The sequence below is a fragment of the Hemiscyllium ocellatum genome, chromosome 9 (assembly GCF_020745735.1).
Source record: "Hemiscyllium ocellatum isolate sHemOce1 chromosome 9, sHemOce1.pat.X.cur, whole genome shotgun sequence".
NCBI lineage: Eukaryota > Metazoa > Chordata > Chondrichthyes > Orectolobiformes > Hemiscylliidae > Hemiscyllium > Hemiscyllium ocellatum.
In genome coordinates this window covers 94,452,563-94,471,024 of record NC_083409.1, presented here as the reverse complement: position 1 = coordinate 94,471,024, position 18,462 = coordinate 94,452,563, and the positions used below count along the sequence as shown (strand labels likewise).

General features: G+C 42.9%; 1 protein-coding gene across 1 annotated transcript in view; it reads right to left on the bottom strand.

Annotated features, from left to right (window-relative positions):
* Positions 1-16,080, bottom strand: part of cnn3a (calponin 3, acidic a) — a 103,405-nt gene extending 87,325 nt beyond the window's left edge. Inside the window, exon 1 of the mRNA XM_060829951.1 lies at positions 15,756-16,080. Coding sequence (XP_060685934.1) covers positions 15,756-15,812 — 57 coding nt within the window. The 5' untranslated portion in view covers positions 15,813-16,080. The remainder of the gene's footprint in view (positions 1-15,755) is intronic.
* Positions 16,081-18,462: the final 2,382 nt, after the last annotated feature.

The window sequence follows — 18,462 nt, the reverse complement described above, 5'->3', positions numbered from 1 at the left end:
GTAATCAACATCCTAGGATTACCACTGACCAGAAACTGAATTGAACTAAACATGGGGATTTGAGATACAGGGAAAGGTTGAATAGGCTGAGGCTGTTTACACTGGAGCGGAGGCTGAGGGGTGACCTTATAGAAGTTTACAAAATTATGAGGGGCATGGATAGAGTAATTAGACAAAGTATTTTCCCTGGGGTCAGGGAGTGTAGAACTAGAGGGCATAGGTTGAGGGTGAGAGGGGAAAGATATAAAAGAGACCTAAGGGGCAACTTTTTCACGTAGAGGGTTATAAGTGTATGGAATGAGCTGCCAAAGGATGTGGTGGAGGCTGGTACAATTGCAACATTTAAGAGGCATTTGGGTGGGTATATGCATAGGCAGGGTTTGGAGGGATATGGGCCAGGTGCTGGCAAGTGGGACTAGATTGGGTTAGGATATCTGGTCAGCACGGACAAGTTGGACCAAAGGATCTGTTTCTGTGCTGTGCTGTACATCTCTACGACTTTATGGAGGGTTGGTTTGGACTCGATGGGCCAGGTGGCCTGCGTCTGCACTGTACAGATTTTGTAATGATTTGTTGGCAATATCACGGTTAACTGTTTCTGCATCTTATTTTGCAGTTTTTTTTACAAGATATACTGATTAGACATCTCTAGTTGAGGGAGTTCATCAAGTCCTGAAAAGATTAATTGCTTGTTTACAAGAATGGATGTTAGAACAGAAAAGGGTGGCAGTTGACCAGCTGGTCAGTCTGCATCCATGGAGAGAACAGGCACATTCATGTTGTGGTGGTAAGAGATGGTCAGGAATGTTTCTCTCAAAGTGCCAACAAAAAGCTGGCATATAGGATATTTGTTGGAGACTCACGTGATGTTAGCTTCTATGCCTGCTGTGAATGGGCAGGCAGGAGGGAAGTTTAGAAAGGGACCCAAGGGGCAATGTTTTCACACAGGGGGTTGCGCGTGTATGGAATGAGTGGTCAGAGAAAGTGGTAGAGGCTGGTACAATTACAGCGTTTAAAAGGCATCTGGATGGGTAGATGAATAGGAAGAGTTTAGAGTGATATACGCCAAATGCTGGCAAATGGTACTAGATTATGTTAGGATAACTGGCTGGCATGGATGAGTCGACTGAAGGGTCTGTTTCCGTGCTGCAAATCTCTATGACTCTATGACATGAATACCGTAGCTACAAAAGTAGGTCGATGGCTATGAACCCTGCACTGAATAACTTATCTCCCAAAGCCGACTCAACAGCTAGAAGGCATAAGTCAGGAGTGTGATGGAACATTCCCGACTTGAACAATACTTGAGAGGTTTAACTCCATCCAGGACAAAACAGCCTGCTACATCCATAACCATTCAAGTGCAGGGAGCTTTCAGGATGGGAACAGAATGGTGATATTTATCACAGGACTATTTGAATAGAGGAGTAGTGAAATCTTGCTTTAATTCTACAGGAGTTTGTAGTGGTTCTGTTCGCCGAGCTGGAAGATTTTGTTGCAAACGTTTCGTCCCCTGGCTAGGAGACATCATCAGTGCTGTGGAGCCTCCTGCGAAGCGCTTCTTTGATGTTTCTTCCGGCATTTATAGTGGTCGGCATTCGTGTAGAAACCAGAGTTGTTCATATGTTGCGCTTAGGCGGTTAGCGCAGGATTCGCATTTCCTCCACTATAAATGCCGGAAGAAACATCAAAGAAGCGCTTCGCAGGAGGCTCCACAGCACTGATGATGTCTCCTAGCCAGGGGACGAAACATTTGCAACAAAAACTTCCAGCTCGGCGAACAGAACCACTACAACAAGCACCCGAGCTACAAATCTTCGCACAAACTTCTACAGGAGTTTTGTTAAAAATTTGGTTAGAATACGTGTTGTTTTTGTCTCATCTCAGGAAAATATTATTGTCATAGATGGATTGTGACATAGGCTCACCAGATTTGTTCCCAGAATGGCAGTGTAATGTTAAAAGATTAAATGGACATTAATGTAATATTAAAGGGATAAACTGGACTGACTGAACACTGTGGGAGTGGGTGGGGATGACATTCATGCAGGAATGCAGATGACTCCCACTCCATTTAGACAATCATTTGTTACTACTCCCCTACTATTATTCAATTAAACTAATCATTCAATCTTTTCCATTCAGAAATGCTTTCATAGCCATCCCCTGAAGTTAGGGCATATCACACCTACATTGTCTTGGGAAGTCAGGAAATCGTCTGCATAATGATTTGCCAGGAATAGGACATTTACATTATCTCTGAGTATGACCTCATCCTAACATTGTACCTGGCATAACATGACTGTGAGGGAGTGGCTGAGGGTTGTCTTGAGTGGCATGTGACTGTGGGGGAGCGGTCACAGTATCTGTGAGCATTACCAACTGACCTGTATAAAAAGGGATGTGTTTTCTTTATTCAGTGCCTCTTTTGCCTCGAATTTGCACGCCTGTGAGGAGGGTCAAAAGGGGTCACCAAGCTTGTACAAGTGTTATCCTGTTTCCTTATCCCCGTATCAGTCGAAGCAAATACTCAAAGACACAGTATGGTTTTACCTCCATCTTTATTCCACATCCTTGAGGGAGAGAGAACTATCGCCCATGTGCACAGAGACATAAGTACTCGGTCTTCTCTCGAACAGCAGATTCTTAAGGAATTATTATAGTCACTTACATGGAGCAGCTTCCAAATAAGGCAACATTATTAATTTAACCTGGGGCAGTGTTTGTAGAGGAGTAAGATGGTATTATTTTCTGGGTCTGTAGATTGTGAAGGAGCAAAAAATGGCCTTTGCAGTGATATGTACTTCTTGTCAGATGTGGGAGTTTAAAGAGAGTTTAAGGGTCAGTGCGGATTATATCTGCCATAAATGCCTTTGGGTGCGAATCTTATCAGATCAAGTGGATCAATTGGAGAGACAGATAGAAGCGATGAGGAATTTGAAACAGCAACAGTGTGTGATGGACGGCAATTACAGTAAAGGGGGGAAACGTCTCAGATACAGTCACATACATGGGTTAACTCCAGGAAGGGTGAGAGAGGTCGGCACCTAGGGCAGGAGTCTTTTGTGGATATACGCATTTCAAACAGATATGCTGTTTTGGAAAATGTAGGAGGTGATGGATTCTCAGGGGAATGTAGCACGCACAGCCAAGTTTCTGGTATTGAGACTGTCGCTAAAGCAATGAGGGGTACATCTGCTTCCACGAGATCAATTGTGTTAGGGGATTCTGTAGTCAGAGGTACAAACAGACGTTTCTGTGGCCAGCAGAGAAAAAGCAGAATGGCGTGTTGTTTCCCTTGTGCCAGGATCAAGGATGTCTCAGAGAGGGTGCAGAATGTTCTCACGGGGGAGAGGGGCCAGCAGGAGGTCATTGTCCACATTGCAACGGAAAAAGTTGAGACTCTGAAGGGAGATTAGAGAGAGTCAGGCAGAAACTTAAAAAGGAGGTCCTCAAGGGTAGTAATATCTGGATTACTCCCAGTGCTACAAGCTAGTGAGGGCAGGAATAGGAGGATGGAGCAGATGAATGCATGGCTGAGGAGCTGGTGTATGGGAGAAGGATTCACATTTTTGGATCATTGGAATCTCTTTTGGGGTAGAAGTGACCTCTACAAGAAGGACGGATTGCACTAAATTGGAAGGGGACTAATATACTGGCAGGGAAATTTGCTAGAACTGCTTGAGTGGATTTAAACTAGGAAGGAGGGAGATAGTGAGGAAAGAGATCGATCTGGGATGGGTACAGGCGAGAACAGAAGTGAGTCAAACAGTCAGGGCAAGCAGGGACAGATAGGACTAATAAATTAAACTGTGTTTCTTTCAATGCAAGGGGCCTAACAAGGCAGGCAGATGAACTCAGGGCATGGTTAGGAACATGGGACTGGGATATCATAGCATTTACGGAAACATGGCTCAGGGATGGACCGATTCCCTTGAACTCAGCACCGCCCTCCTAACCTGCAAACCTCTTCCTGACCTCTCCGCCCCCACCCCACTCCGGCCTATCACCCTCACCTTGACCTCCTTCCACCTATCACATCTCCAATGCCCCTCCCCCAAGTCCCTCCTCCCTACCTTTTATCTTAGCCTGCCTGGCACCCTCTCCTCACTCCTGATGAAGGGCTCTGGTCCGAAACGTCGAACTTCCTGTTCCTTGGATGCTGCTGACCTGCTGTGCTTTAACCAGCAACACATTTTCAGCTCAGGGATGGACAGGACTGGCAGCTTAATATTCCAGGATACAAATGCTACAGGAAGGATAGAAAGGGAGGCAAGAGAGGAGGGGGCATTTTTGATAAGGGATAGCATTACAGCTGTGCTGAGGGAGGATATTCCCAGAAATACATCCAGGGAAGTTATTTGGGTGGAACTGAGAAATAAGAAAGGGATGATCACCCTATTGGGATTATATTATAGACCCACAATAGTCAGAGGGAAATTGAGAAACAAACTTGTAAGGAGATCTCAGCTATCTGTAAGAATAATAGGGTAGTTATGGTAGGGATTTTAACTTTCCAAACATCGACTGGGACTGCCATAGTGTTAAAGGTTTAGACAGAGAGGAATTTGTTAAGTGTGTACAAGACAATTTTCTGATTCAGTATGTGGATGTACCTACTAGAGAAGGAGCAAAACTTGACCTACTCTTGGGAAATAAGGCAGGGCAGGTGACTGAGGTGTCAGTGGGAGAGCACTTTGGGACCAGCAACCATAATTCTATGTGTTTTAAAATAGCAATGGAAAAGGATAGACCAGATCTAAAAGTTGAAGTGATAAATGGGAGAAAGGCCAATTTTGACAGTATTAGGTAAGAACTTTCGAAAGCTGATTGGAGGCAGATGTTTGCAGGTAAAGGAGACGGCTGGAAAGTGGGAAGCCTTCAGAAATGAGATAGCAAGAATCCAGAGAAAGTATATTCCTGTCAGGGTGAAAGGGAGGCTGGTAGGTATAGGGAATGCTGGATGACTAAATAAATTGAGGGTTTAGTCAAGAAAAAGGAAGAATATGTCAAGTATAGACAGGATAGATCGAGTGAATCCTTAGAAGAGTATAAAGAAAGTAGGAGCAAACTTAAGAGGGAAGTCAGGAGGGCAAAACGGGGACATGAGATAGCTTTGGCAAATAGAATTAAGGAGAATCCAAAGGATTTTTACAAATATATTAAGGACAAAAGAGTAACTAGGGAGAGAATAGGGTCCCTCAAAGATCAGCAACGTGGCCTATGCGTGGAGCCACAGAAAATGGGGGAGATACTAAATGAATAGTTTGCATCAGTATTTACTGTGGAAAAGGATATGGAAGATATAGACTGTAGGGAAATAGATGGTGACATCTTGCAAAATGTCCAGATTACAGCAGAGGAAGTGCTGGATGTCTTGATACAGTTAAAAGTGGATAAATCCCCAGGACCTGACCAGGTGTATCTCCAGAACTCTGTGGGAAGCTAGAGAAGTGATTGCTGGGCCTCTTGCTGAGATATTTGTATCATCAAGAGTCACAGGTGAGGTGCCGGAAGACTGGAGGTTGGCAAATGTGGTGCCACTGTTTAAGAAGGGCAGTAAAAACAAGCCAGGGAACTACAGACCGGTGAGCCTGACCTCAGTGGTGGGCAAGTTGTTGGAGGGAATCCTGAGGGACACGATGTACATGTATTTGGAAAGGCAAGGGCTGATTAGCGACAGTCAACATGGCTTAGTGCATGGGAAATCATGTCTCACAAACTTGATTGGGTTTTTTGAAGAAGTAACAAGGAAGATTGATGAGGGCAGATCAGTAGATGTGATCTATATGGACTTCAGTAAGGCGCTTGACAAGGTTCCCCATGGGAGACTGATTCGCAAGGTTAGATCTCATGGAATACAGGGAGAACCATTTGGATACAGAACTGGCTCAAAGGTAGAAGACAGAGGGTGGTGGTTGAGGGTTGTTTTTCAGACTGGAGGCCTGTGACCAGTGGAGTGCACAAGGATTGGTGCTGGGCCCTCTACTTTTTGTCATTTACATAAATGATTTGAATGTGAACATAAAAGAGGTACAGTTGGTAAGTTTGCAGATGACACCAAAATTGGTGGTGTAGTGGACAGTGAAGAGGGTTACCTCAGATTACAACAGGATCTGGACCAGATGGGCCAATGGGCTGAGAAGTGGCGGATGGAGTTTAATTCAGATAAATGTGAGGTGCTGCATTTTGGGAAAGCAAATCTTAGCAGGAATAATACACTTAATGGTAAGGTCCTAGGGAATGTTGGTGAATAAAGAGATCTTGGAGTGCAGGCTCATAGCTCCTTGAAAGTGGAGTCGCAGTAGATCGGATAGTGAAGGAGGCATTTGGTATGCTTTCCTTTATTGGTCAGAGTATTGAGTACAGGAGTTGGGAGGTCATGTTGCGGCTGTACAGGACATTGGTTAAGCCACTGTTGGAATATTGCGTGCAATTCTGGTCTCCTTCCTATCAGAAAGATGTTGTGAAACTTGAAAGGGTTCAGAAAAGATTTACAAGGATGTTGCCAGGGTTGGAGGATCTGAGCTACAGGGAGAGGCTGAACAGGCTGGGGCTGTTTTCCCTGGAGCATCAGAGGCTGAGGGGTGACCTTATAGAGGTTTACAAAATTATGAGAGGCATGGATAGGAAAAATAGACAAAGTCTCTTCCTTGGGGTCGGGGAGTCCAGAACCAAAAGGCATAGGTTTAGGGTGAGGGGGAACACTTTCACGCAGAGGGTGGTACATATATGGAATGAGCTGCCAAAGGATGTGGTGGAGGCTAGTACAATTGCAACATTTAAGAGGCATTTGGATGGGTATATGACTAGGAAGGGTTTGGAGGGACGTGGACTGGGTGCTGGCAGGTGGGACTAGATTGGGTTGGGATATTTGTTTGGCATGGACGGGTTGGACCAAAGGGTCTGTTTCCATGCTGTACATCTCTATGACTATCTATATTGACTGGATGAACGTTACAATCAGTGAGCATCAACAGTAAAGATTAAGTCATCTGGCGTTATATAATGAATGTTCTTAACCTTATTAACTGGCTTCACACAATGAATGCTTTTCATCTTGTTAACTGACTTTACATAATTAATGCTTTCTCATCTTATTAAATGGCTTGATAAAAGAAATGCTTTTTCACTTCATCAACCCTTTGCCTCCAGCATCTCATTGTTTACTGCAAGTTCTTACCTGATCCAAGTCATGCTTGCTGAGCCTTTGTCTCACGTTACCCAAAACCTAACTCTTTCCCTACCTGCTCATACCTTTTCCACTGTTTCACATGCCTTAATAAACTTTAACTGTTTGCAGAGGTTGGTGTGTGCAAATTGCCACTCATGTGTGAAACCTTGGGGAAAGAACCTAACAGAACTGTGTTATGGACAGAGATTGGACAAAGTGGGCTGGTTTTCTGAGGTTTAGATGACTGAGAGGTGATCTCATTGAAACTTAGAAATTAAATTCCAAGAAAATAAGATGAGTCCTGCTTGTAAAGTTGCCAGCCCAAAGTGCAGTGTTTGCACATTAGCCTCCAAGTAAGTCCCACTTGTAATAGTCTCATCCTTCCCAAAAAAAAGGATGACTTCTGATGAGTACATCCAAGTGTAGATGGTAGAAGAGGAAAGGAAGGCAGGAAGGAATGAAAACAATTTTATCCATTTTTCATTTTAAATAGATGCTGTACATGAACTTCCTAATCAGATCATTTTATCCTAAAACTTATTTCTCCACACTACAAGTGAATGCCCAATATTAGAGAGGAAGGGGTGCAAGCTGTTTTTGTCTGCCTCTTAGGCCAACCAAGGACGGTGTCATTTTCAAAACCATTAATGGCTTCAAGTCTAGCTGTTTGTTGTAATGAACATTAAGATCTGTTTTTTTCTATCCAACCACTGATCCATTGATGGAATTATTAACATTCCTTTTGGCCAAGAAAAGTGAAACAAATGTCTGGCACTCACTCACCACTAACAAAAAAGGTAAAGTTAAAGTCACCACAGTCCTACCAGATCATAGAGCTCCTCTCTGATTAGATATAGATAACTGGTGGTCATTTAATCACAGTCACCACACTGTCATGGAAAGTTCAGGAGAGTCCTTCATGGTAACCTCAGCCAGTACAGGAATTGAACTCATTCTTTGCTACCACTCTGCATTACAAACCATCCACCCAGCCAACTGAGTTAGCCTACCAACTACACAATATGTATTCTAAAAACTTCAAAATTACAAAAAAATGGCACAAATCACACATGGGGCAAAAGTGCAGAAGGATACCATTTAGCCATCATGCCTATACTAGTTCTCTAAACGAGCATGTTTTAAGTTTGATCGCTGAGCTGGTAGATTTGTTCTCAGACGTTTCATCACCATGTTAGGTTACATCAGTGAGCCTCAAATGAAGCAATGGTGTTCTGTCCCATTTGCTACTTGGGTGTCTTGGTCTGTTGTGATGAGCAAATCATTTCTGGTTCTTTTCCTGAGAGGTTGGTAAATGGGGTCCAAATCAATATGTTTATTAATGTAATTCCTGTTTTAATGCCAGGCCTCCAGGAATTCCCGTGTGTGTCTTTGTTTAGCCTGTCCCAGGATGGATGGATTGTCCAAGTTGAACTGGTGTGCCTCTTCGTCTGTGTGTATGGATTCTCGTGATAGTTGGTCATGTCATTTGGTAGCTAGTTGGTCCTCATGCATCCTGGCAGCTACTTTCCTGCCCGTCTGTCCAAAGTAATGTTTGTTGCATTCCTACAGGGTATTTTGTACATGATGTTCACTCTGCTGGTTGTTGGTACGGGGTTTTTTAAATTCGTCAGAAATTGTTGGCAAAGCCAGATTTGTTGCTCTTCCTTAACTGCCTATGAGCGGTGATGAAAAGCTGCCTTCTTAAACTGCTACACTTCTGGTGATGCAAGTACACCAACAACATTGTTAAGGAGGGAGTTTTATGTGGCTTAATGATGAATACTCAGCCAGGTTTCAACATTCAACTGTGGTAGCTCGATGGAATTGACTCATCTACTAGACCATTTCAAAAGAGCAGGTAAAGGTCAAGCGCTTTACAGTGGTTACGGGTAGACTAGACCACGTAAGGATTGCAGATTTCATTCCCTAAAGGATATTTGTGAACCTTAAGGATTGTTAAAAACAAATCAGTTATAGCTTCCTGATTATTAGTGAGACGATTACTTTATCCCAGATTTGTAAACTGAATTTAAATGCCCCATCTGCCATGGTGGGATTTGAACTGGATGTCTTTCGATTTAGAATTCAGAAATACTAGTGCAGCAAGATGATCACATCCCTTAAAGTACAAACACAAAAAACATAGTTGTGAGGGCAGAAAAAGACATTTTTAGTTCAAAACTTATCAATCTGAAAGTCAAATTTATTAGTATTTTACTTTAGCGATTGAGTTAGGAATCAGTAAAACACAACTAGATGCAAGGTCAATTTGTTTTTCAGCAATTCAATGCTACTCAGTATTCTTCATGGTACCCTTAAGGTGTAATGATTTGGAGGTGCCGGTGTTGGATTGGAGTACACAAAGTTAACAATCACACAATATCAGGTTATAGTCCAATGGGTTTATTTGAAAGCACTTGCTTTCGGATTGCTGCTCCCGATGAAGGAGCAGCGCTCCAAAAGTTAGTGCTACCAAATCAAACTGTTGGACTATAACCTGGCATGTAAGATTTTTAACTTAAGGTGTAACATACTGGATAACGAAAGAGTTTTAAAAAATTTCCTACTTTGGTGTAAAGTTCATTGGGTCACTTAGTCTTGGATGGAGGTGATAGTGGATATCAGCAAATAAACTGTCATTATGCATGAAACCATTGTTCAGTAGAATTTAATAATTGATAAATGTTTACGAGGTGATAATCAGCAAATTGATAAGTAGGAGAGCACTCTTCAATGTTCTACCTCCTCCATTCTATAAAGAGATTACAAATGAAATGAAGGTAAAACTCACAGGTTATCGTCCAACAGGTTTACTTGGAAGCACTAGCTTTTGGAGCACTGCTCCTTCATCAGGTAGCTGTGATGAAGGAACCTTATGTTGTGTGATTTTAACTTTGTCCACCCTAGTCCAACACTGGCTCCTCCTCAAATGAAAAGAAAGCAGTGTCTTTTTACGTTAGGTTATAAGTGTAATTATTACAATCCTCAAAACATTTTCAATATGAAGAACACATACTCAAAAGACTAGTTTCTGTAAACAGGAAAGTGAGTGCTTTCATCAGGGCATGAATTCTAAACAGAAGTTTGCAGTTTACTGTAATTTTGGCATAATAACCACCTTATTTTCTCTGCACTCTTCACACAACATAGCTCAAGAAACACAAGTTACAAAAAGGCCTACAAGCAATTTTGACACCTACGCTTCACAACAGATCTTTCCACATTGCTGGCTATGTGGGAAGACACTTCTAAACTGGCTGCAGACAGCAGCTGTGTTAACTCAGGCAAATAATGCTACTACATCACTAACATTTGACAAAATAAATGCAGACCTTTGCAAAGAAACTGTCTCTTAAACCTTATCGTTCAAAATACATTTTACTCCACTGGGTTGAAATCTGGGAACTTCACATGTTTTAAATTACCAAAATACAATGAGAAGGAATGCATAAACAATGCAGTAACAAAACCAAACTTGAGAGCCCAACCAAGCCCTAATTAGCGGGAGCCAGATATATAAACAAAAAAAATCAGAGCGATTTGGTCAGAAGTTCAATCAATCAACAGATTTCAGATTTTCCCCTGGCAATGGGAGCAGTGAGATTTAAAAAAAAGATTTTGAGAGGCTGCAGGAAATAAACTTCCTTCTTTCTTAACTAAATAGCAAGCCACCTAGACATTTGAAGCTGGGTAGTACACACTCCCTATTTTCACAATCCAAATCAGGGCTGACACTTTAGCCTTTCTCAGTTTCGTGAAAAAAAAGCAGCCCCCCAGATGGAGCGCTAAAACAGAACTGATCCATGCAAAGGCAGAGATGGACAGTCACTTTTCACTTTCTTGTTCTTACATGGCACAGTTTTAATCCTGTGTAAAGGTTTAGCAGCAAATGTAGGAATTACTTTGACAAGGGTGTTTCTCTTCCCGTACCATCCCCCCAAAAGATTATTAACTTGATCTGATAATCATTTCAAGCACTATATCAAAGAAAATATTTATTTCCATTACACCACTTCTCTTAAGCTTAGAAATTTTTTACCCTACTTGCTATTTCTGTGTCAGCTTTCATCCACTAGTAAAACAGGATCTTAAAATTCCCATGAATACATTCAGCTTACATTCACTACGTTGGCATAGCAATTTCAGGTACTGGTCTCAAATTGAGACTATATTGAATATTTTTAAAATAAAGATCTTCATACATTGATTGACACAGGGCATTAAAATCTTGAGGAAGATGGCAGCCAGCAACACTTCAATCTCATCTTATGTGGCACATGGGTGTTGAACAGTGAGGAGTAGCCTAACCTTCCCCAGCAGCTAACATAGATCAGCAAACACAAGTGTGATTGGAGAATAGGAACTTGAGACAGTTGGGGCATAATTTTTGGTGACCTTAAGCTTACAGGAAAGAATGTGGGAGGTTCAAAGTTTGGGAGAAGATTTGTAGCTCGGGTGCTCGTTGTTGTGGTTCTGTTCACCGAGCAGGGAATTTATGTTGCAGACGTTTCGTCCCCTGCCTAGGAGATATCGTCAGTGCTTGGGAGCCTCCTGTGAAGCGCTTCTGTGATGTTTCCTCCAGCATTTATAGTGATTGGTATCTGCCGCTTCCGGTTGTCAGTTCCAGCTGCAGTACTTGGTATATTGGGTCCAGGTCGATCTGCTTATTGATTGAACCTGTGGATGAGTGCCACGCCTCTAGGAAATCCCTGGCTGTTCTCTGTTTGGCTTGTCCTATAATAGTAGTGTTGTCCCAGTCGAACTCATGTTGCTTGTCATCTGAGTGTGTGGCTACTAAGGATAGCTGGTCACCAACTAGCCACAAAACGACATGACCACGAAGCGGCAGATACCAATCACTATAAATGCCGGAGAAAACATCACAGAAGCGCTTCACAGGAGGCTCCCAAGCACTGAGGATGTCACCTAGACGGGGGACGAAACGAGTGCAACACAAATTCCCATCTCGGCGAACAGAACCAAAACAATGTGGGAGGTTCACTAGACCTACACTTAGAACAGTTTGAAGTCTACAAGTAACAAAAATAAGGATCAGGCTTTCAGAAGATAAGGTGAAGGGAGATACAATCAGACCATATTATGGAATTGAAGATGAACAATCTTACAGATGTTACATACATGCAGACAAAAATTCACTGTACAGTCAAACTGGCCACCAAGGTTGCAAACTGTCAGCTTCAGCTTCATAACAATGCCCATGGGTTAAATGGAGTCAGTTGCTTAAAAACAATCTGCACTGGGAAACAAAGATAACCATTTTGTCGCACCATTATTTTGTCGCAAGAAACTTCTGATGGTCCAGTAATGCATGCTGAAGAAGCTTTTGAACAATTTAGAAAATAGAGAGATTGAGAGTGGGGGGGGGGGGGGGGGGTGATGGAAAGAGTTGAGTGATGTCACCTTGCATGTAGAATTTGACATGGTCCTTTCACATGATGTTGAGGGGCAGCATGTAACTCAGAATTAGAAAGGGACCAAGACTGGTTGGGAAGAGAACTCATTGCAGTAATGTTCTCATGTGCTCAACCATGGTGTAGACAGGTCAGGAGGGCAAGGAGGAATAATTTATTTATGTCAGTCATGCAAAATGTAATTTATAACTATGACAGAACTGACTGGATGCCTGAGAAAGGCATGGAGGAAATAATATTCAAAATGTCTGTGGAGAAAAGGAGGTTGGAGATGGTGCAATACTTTGCAAGGATGGGCAATGTGTTGATTTTTTTTTAAAGGAGACTTTTCCAGTGGAGGGGGCAACCTCAGAAAAATAGTTTGTTTGAGCAGAAAAACAAACACTTCATATACAGGCAGTCCTCAGGATGAAAACAGGTTCTGTCCCGGAGCCTGTTCACATGTCAATTTGTATGCAAGTCGGAACACAACACAAGGAACTGTAAGTGCAGGAAACATTCGAACGTCAATCTTTAAAATTACATCCCTGCATGAGATTGCATTCCTAAGTACAAGCTTCATAAAATCGAGGACTCTTTGTATTTAGACAATCTCTCGGTATACAAAAATCTGAATGACTAAAAATGACCTTGGAATACTATGCACACTAGGTCACCTGGCTGGTAGGAGAATAGTGAAAGTAGTAAATTTAGGATAGATATTTGATAAACTGCATAGTAACAATGCAGACTAGAAACACAAACAGAAAATATGAGTATATCATTCAGCCCTTTCAGCCTGTGCTGCCATTCAATCCGATCATGGCAGATCTTCTGAGTACCCTGTTCCTGCTTTCTTGCCACATCTTTTGACCCTTTGAGTCCCAAAAACTATATCTAAATCTTTGTGAAAACATTCAATGTTTTGGCCTCAACTACCTTCTGTGGAAGAAAATTCTACAGACTCAATACTTTCTGGGTTATAAAATGTACCTTCTCAGTCCTAAATGACATTTCTGTAGACTGTGTTCCCTTGGTCCTTGACTCCCTAGATCATCAGGAACATCCTGACTGCATTCACACTGTCTACAAAATTCTATGAGATCCTACCTCATTTTTCAAATTGCCAGCAAACTTATCCAACTAATTTAGCATCCTATCAGGCATCAGTTCTGCCATCCCAGCAATCAATCTGGTAAATCTTTGTTACACACTTTTCATAGCCAGAATATCCTTCCTAAGATAGTGAGACCAACATGACACCGAACAGTCAAGGTATGGTTTCACCTGTACATTGCAACAAGACATCCTCCTACCTGTATTCAACACTATGAAGGCCAAAATATAATTTGCCTTCTTAACTATTTGCATGTTTATTCTCATTGTATCATCCCCTTACTCCGTGTATTGAGAAATAATAATTTGCTTTTTTGTTCTTGCTACCAAAGTGGATAACCTCACATTTATTCATGTTATACTTCATCTTCAGATGACCACCTATACATCTATATCTCTATGGATACCTCCAAGTACTCTGATATGTAATTATCACACACTGAGGGTTGACTTTTAATTCCAATTTCCCCATCAATACAGATTTCCTCTGCTTCCTCCCTCTCTCCAGACCCTGGAATGTTACTTATTGCTTTTTTTCTCTATATTTAGTCAGACTATCATTTCTCTGTTCACAATTATAACCTCACTGTTTCTGACTGCAAGATTCGATAGAACCTGCTAAATGAGAGATTGAGCATGTTGACATGACTGCACACAAAACCCATTTGACTTCTGTGAAGTTCTTATAAGGCAATTTGCTCTGGATGATATACATCTTGATATTAATGGCACTTTTAGAATCCACTGTTTCCTTTACAATATAGATCGCCCAGTACCAGTGCACATCACACACACACATACAAACAGAAAGTCCAATCACATTGCTCTCATTAACAAAATGACTGCAGGCGTAATGGGACCAATGGAACAGCCACTATGGACCTCCTTCATATGATGGTGGAATGGCTCACTTGCTGGGAGCCACGCACTTATTCGATGCTGTAACTCAACAAAAAAAAGTGAACGGATCTAAGAAAAGGTAAAACAATAGCAAGGCTGATATTTTTATTCTGAAATCACTCACTGATTTACCCATTGTCCCGTTCCTCAAAATCAGCTGATAAGCAAAATGCTAAGATCAATAGATTACTGGCAAAAATGAGTACAGTACTGCACTAGCTGAAAGCCTGTATGTGATCCTATATTACAGCCTCCTTGGACTTTATAATCAGATTTATCCATGATCCAAGTCAAATCAGAAACGTCAAGCAATTAGGTGATCGATGTAAATTCTCAAGTTTACAGATTAATGCATCGAATTATCATTTAAGTATGCCATAACTGTAAACATTAACTGTGCGAAACAAACTTCAGCGACGTGCCGGCATTTTAACAGCTTCGGACTGAAGTAGTCGCCGAATCCCTTTGGATCAACAGAAGAGCAAGTGCAACCCACCAATAAACAGCACTAAATCAAAACTCAATACTGAGAACAACCCACTCTCCGGCAACCCTGCCGTTTACTCCGTTCACATTTCGCTCTTTCGCCCTCCCGACCTCTTCCCTCTGGTTATGCTAGAGAGGGGGGGGGATGAGAGAAAAACACACGGACGAAGGTCACGTCGACGGTTTTTTGCTCTGCACTCCCCGAGGAATTTGCTGCGAAAACATCAAAGACCCCCAGCGACTTCAGACAATGGAGCTGCAAATGCAAGAGACCCTTCCTTCCCGCAGCAATCCTCCAGCATTGTGAACCTATACCACCCCGACTTCCAACACTCGCCACGGACAAACAAATATAAAGAAACACGACGAGCGGCTCTTTAACCCGCCCCCCCTCCCCCGTTTTTCGTTAAACTAACAACGAAAATATATATATTTTTTAAAATGCCCAAAGACTTCGGTCGACCGTTATCTTTTTTGTTGCGCTGCAAGCGATTGTGGGGAAGGGAGAATGAAGGAGGATTTTTTCCCCCGAAAAAAAAAGTTGCAGGAGAGATCGCGTCTGCACCGAGGTTGAAAATAAAAAAAAGAAAACGGCGGCGATGGGGGTGGGAGAGGGGACCGTTTCGATCGATCAACGGCGAAGCAAGGGGGTCGCGTGCCCCTGTTACCTTGTTCCGCACTTCGGCGGTGAGCCCGTACGCGGGACCCCGGTTGAAGTGAGCCATTCGTGCGAGGGGACGAGGCGCGGAAAGAGAGAGAGGGAGAGAGCGTGCGCGCTGGCTCCTGCAACTGCGGCCCGACCGACAAACGACCGTTACTGCTCGAGCGTCGCTTCTGCTTCACTTTCTCTCGCTCGCTCACACGCACGCGCGCCCTGCTCCCGGGCCGACGTTCCAATATCCCCTTCTCTCTCTCGCGCGCGCACTGTCTCTTTTTCTCTCTCTCTCTCTGCTGGTCCTGCAGCAACTCCGCGTTCCACACACTGCTCTCTCTCATCCAGCACAATGCGAAAACTAAAACTACACCACCCCCCCCCAGCTCTTTTGCGATTGGAGGAGTCGCCCGGCCAATGAGCCTCCCCCACCCTTTGTCTCAGCCTGGAAGCCCCCACCCTACCCCACCAGGAGGGGTGCCTATGGGAGAGAAGAGAAGCCTGTTTGTGTGAGAGACCAGGGACTGGATAACCCATCCCCCAGTCCCCTTTCCCAAAGGCACAAGGGATAATGAAAGGAAGAGGAGCCGGACATCAAACCCTCCCCGGTCCCCACATCCCAGGCTAGTAATCCTCCACTGTTTGGAGAATTAGGAAAACGCAGTCTCCTTTTCTCTGGAGAATTACAGAGTTTTTTTCCCTCTTTCTCGTTCCCTACAGTTTAAGACATTCCCAAGAGGAAAGTAAGTTTATTGTTTAATAATCTTATTCCAGATAGACCTTTCGTTCTGTGGGTTTTTAATTCTACTGTGAATTAAACCAATGAACTGGTCTGTCTGTTTTTCCCTGTACAGTACGTGGCAATCGGAGGAGAACCTTTTAGATTTTGGAAGTTCCCAGGATCATTTCCCCGTTGACATGTTTACTGTATCTAACATTCACAAGTAAACTTTACATTGAGAAGTACATTGTGTTGTTTTATTGTGAGGCATGCGGGGAATGAATTTACTAAAAATGGAATGCTGAAGTATATTGCTATTTTACTGCTGTAGCCTGCACGAGCAGGATTAAACACCACCTTGAAATAGTGTGCCTTTAATAATCACAGAACATATATAACAATACTGTGTAGGCTATTTAAAACGGAGATGAGGAGAGATTTCATCCCCCAGAGAGTGCTGAGTCTGCAATTCTCTGCCACAGAAAGTGGTTACAGAATCATAGTCATACATTATGAAAACAAACCTTTTGGTGCAACTCATCCAAGCCAACAAGATTTCCCAAACTAACCATGTTGCACTGCCTGCATTTGACCCATATCCTTTTAAACCAATCCTAATCATGGACCTGTCCAAATGTATTTTAAATGTTGCAACTGTATTGGATTTACGGCTGTTGATTCCATATACACACACGACACTGTACGTGAATAAGTTGCCCATCAAGTCCGTTTTAAATTCCTCCCCCACCCACCTTAAAACAATGTCCTCTAGTTTGAACTCCCCTACCATTGGGAAAGGATCTTTGCTGTTCGTCTTATCTAAGCCCCGCATGATTTCATAAACCTCTATTAAGTCATTCATTCTCCCCACTATCTTACACTCCAGGGAAAAAAAACGTCTCAGCCAATCCTGGGCAAAATTGAGGACTGCAGATGCTGGAAACCAGAGTCTAGATCAGAGTGGTGCTGGAAAAGCACAGCAGGTCAGGGAGCAGGACAATCGACTTTTTGGGCAAAAGCCCTTCATCAGGAATGGAGGTAGGGAGCCCACAGGGTGGAGAGATAAATGGGGGTGGGGGGAAGAAGATAGCAAAGAGTACAATAGGTGAATGGGGGTGGGAGTAGCAATGGAGGTGATAGGTCAGAGAGAAGGTTGGGAGAAGGGAACGAAGAATGGGTGGATGGGGGTGGGGACGAAGGTGATAGGTCAGACAGGAGGGTGGAGCGGATGGGGGGAAAGGAGATTGCAGTTGAAAATGTGTTGCTGGTTAAAGCACAGCAGGTCAGGCAGCATCCAAGGAATAGGAAATTCGACGTTTCGGGCATAAGCCCTTCATCAGGAATTGGCAGGTAGGACAGGTCATGAGGACAGTGCTGAGCTGCCCATTTTCCTGCTCTCAGCCAATCCAGCCTCTCCTTATAATTCAAACTTTCCAGTCCTGTAACATCCTTGTGAATCTTTTCTGCACCCTTTCCATTTTAATATTTCTTTTCATGTTCCTTATCTCACTCTCCTTAACACACCTCCATATTCTGACTTGTATTTCCCGTTCCTTTATCTACTCTCCCTTACCTTCTCGATGTCTCCCTATGACTACAGTGTTGCTTTACCCTCTTTCAACCTTTAGTATTAGTAATCTTCTCATTCTTATGCTCACTACTTAGCTCTATTTCCTCCTCTCAGATCTGTACCATCTCTCCAATCTTGTTCCTTTCCTCATCTCAAGCTCCATTCCCCTCTCTCATCCCTTTGACAATCATTATGAACAACTTATCCTTAGGTATTGCTTTTAACATCCTCAGGTAATTGTGTTATAATCCCTGGGGACAAACCATAAACCAAAATAGACAAGTTTACTGAGTGACCTCTGAATGCAAGATGTCACATTTTGTAACTTATACTTTAACATGAATCACAACCAATGTAGAAACATAGAGATGCACAGCCCAGAAACAGACCTTCCGTCCAACTCGTCCATGCTGACCAGATATTCCAATCTAA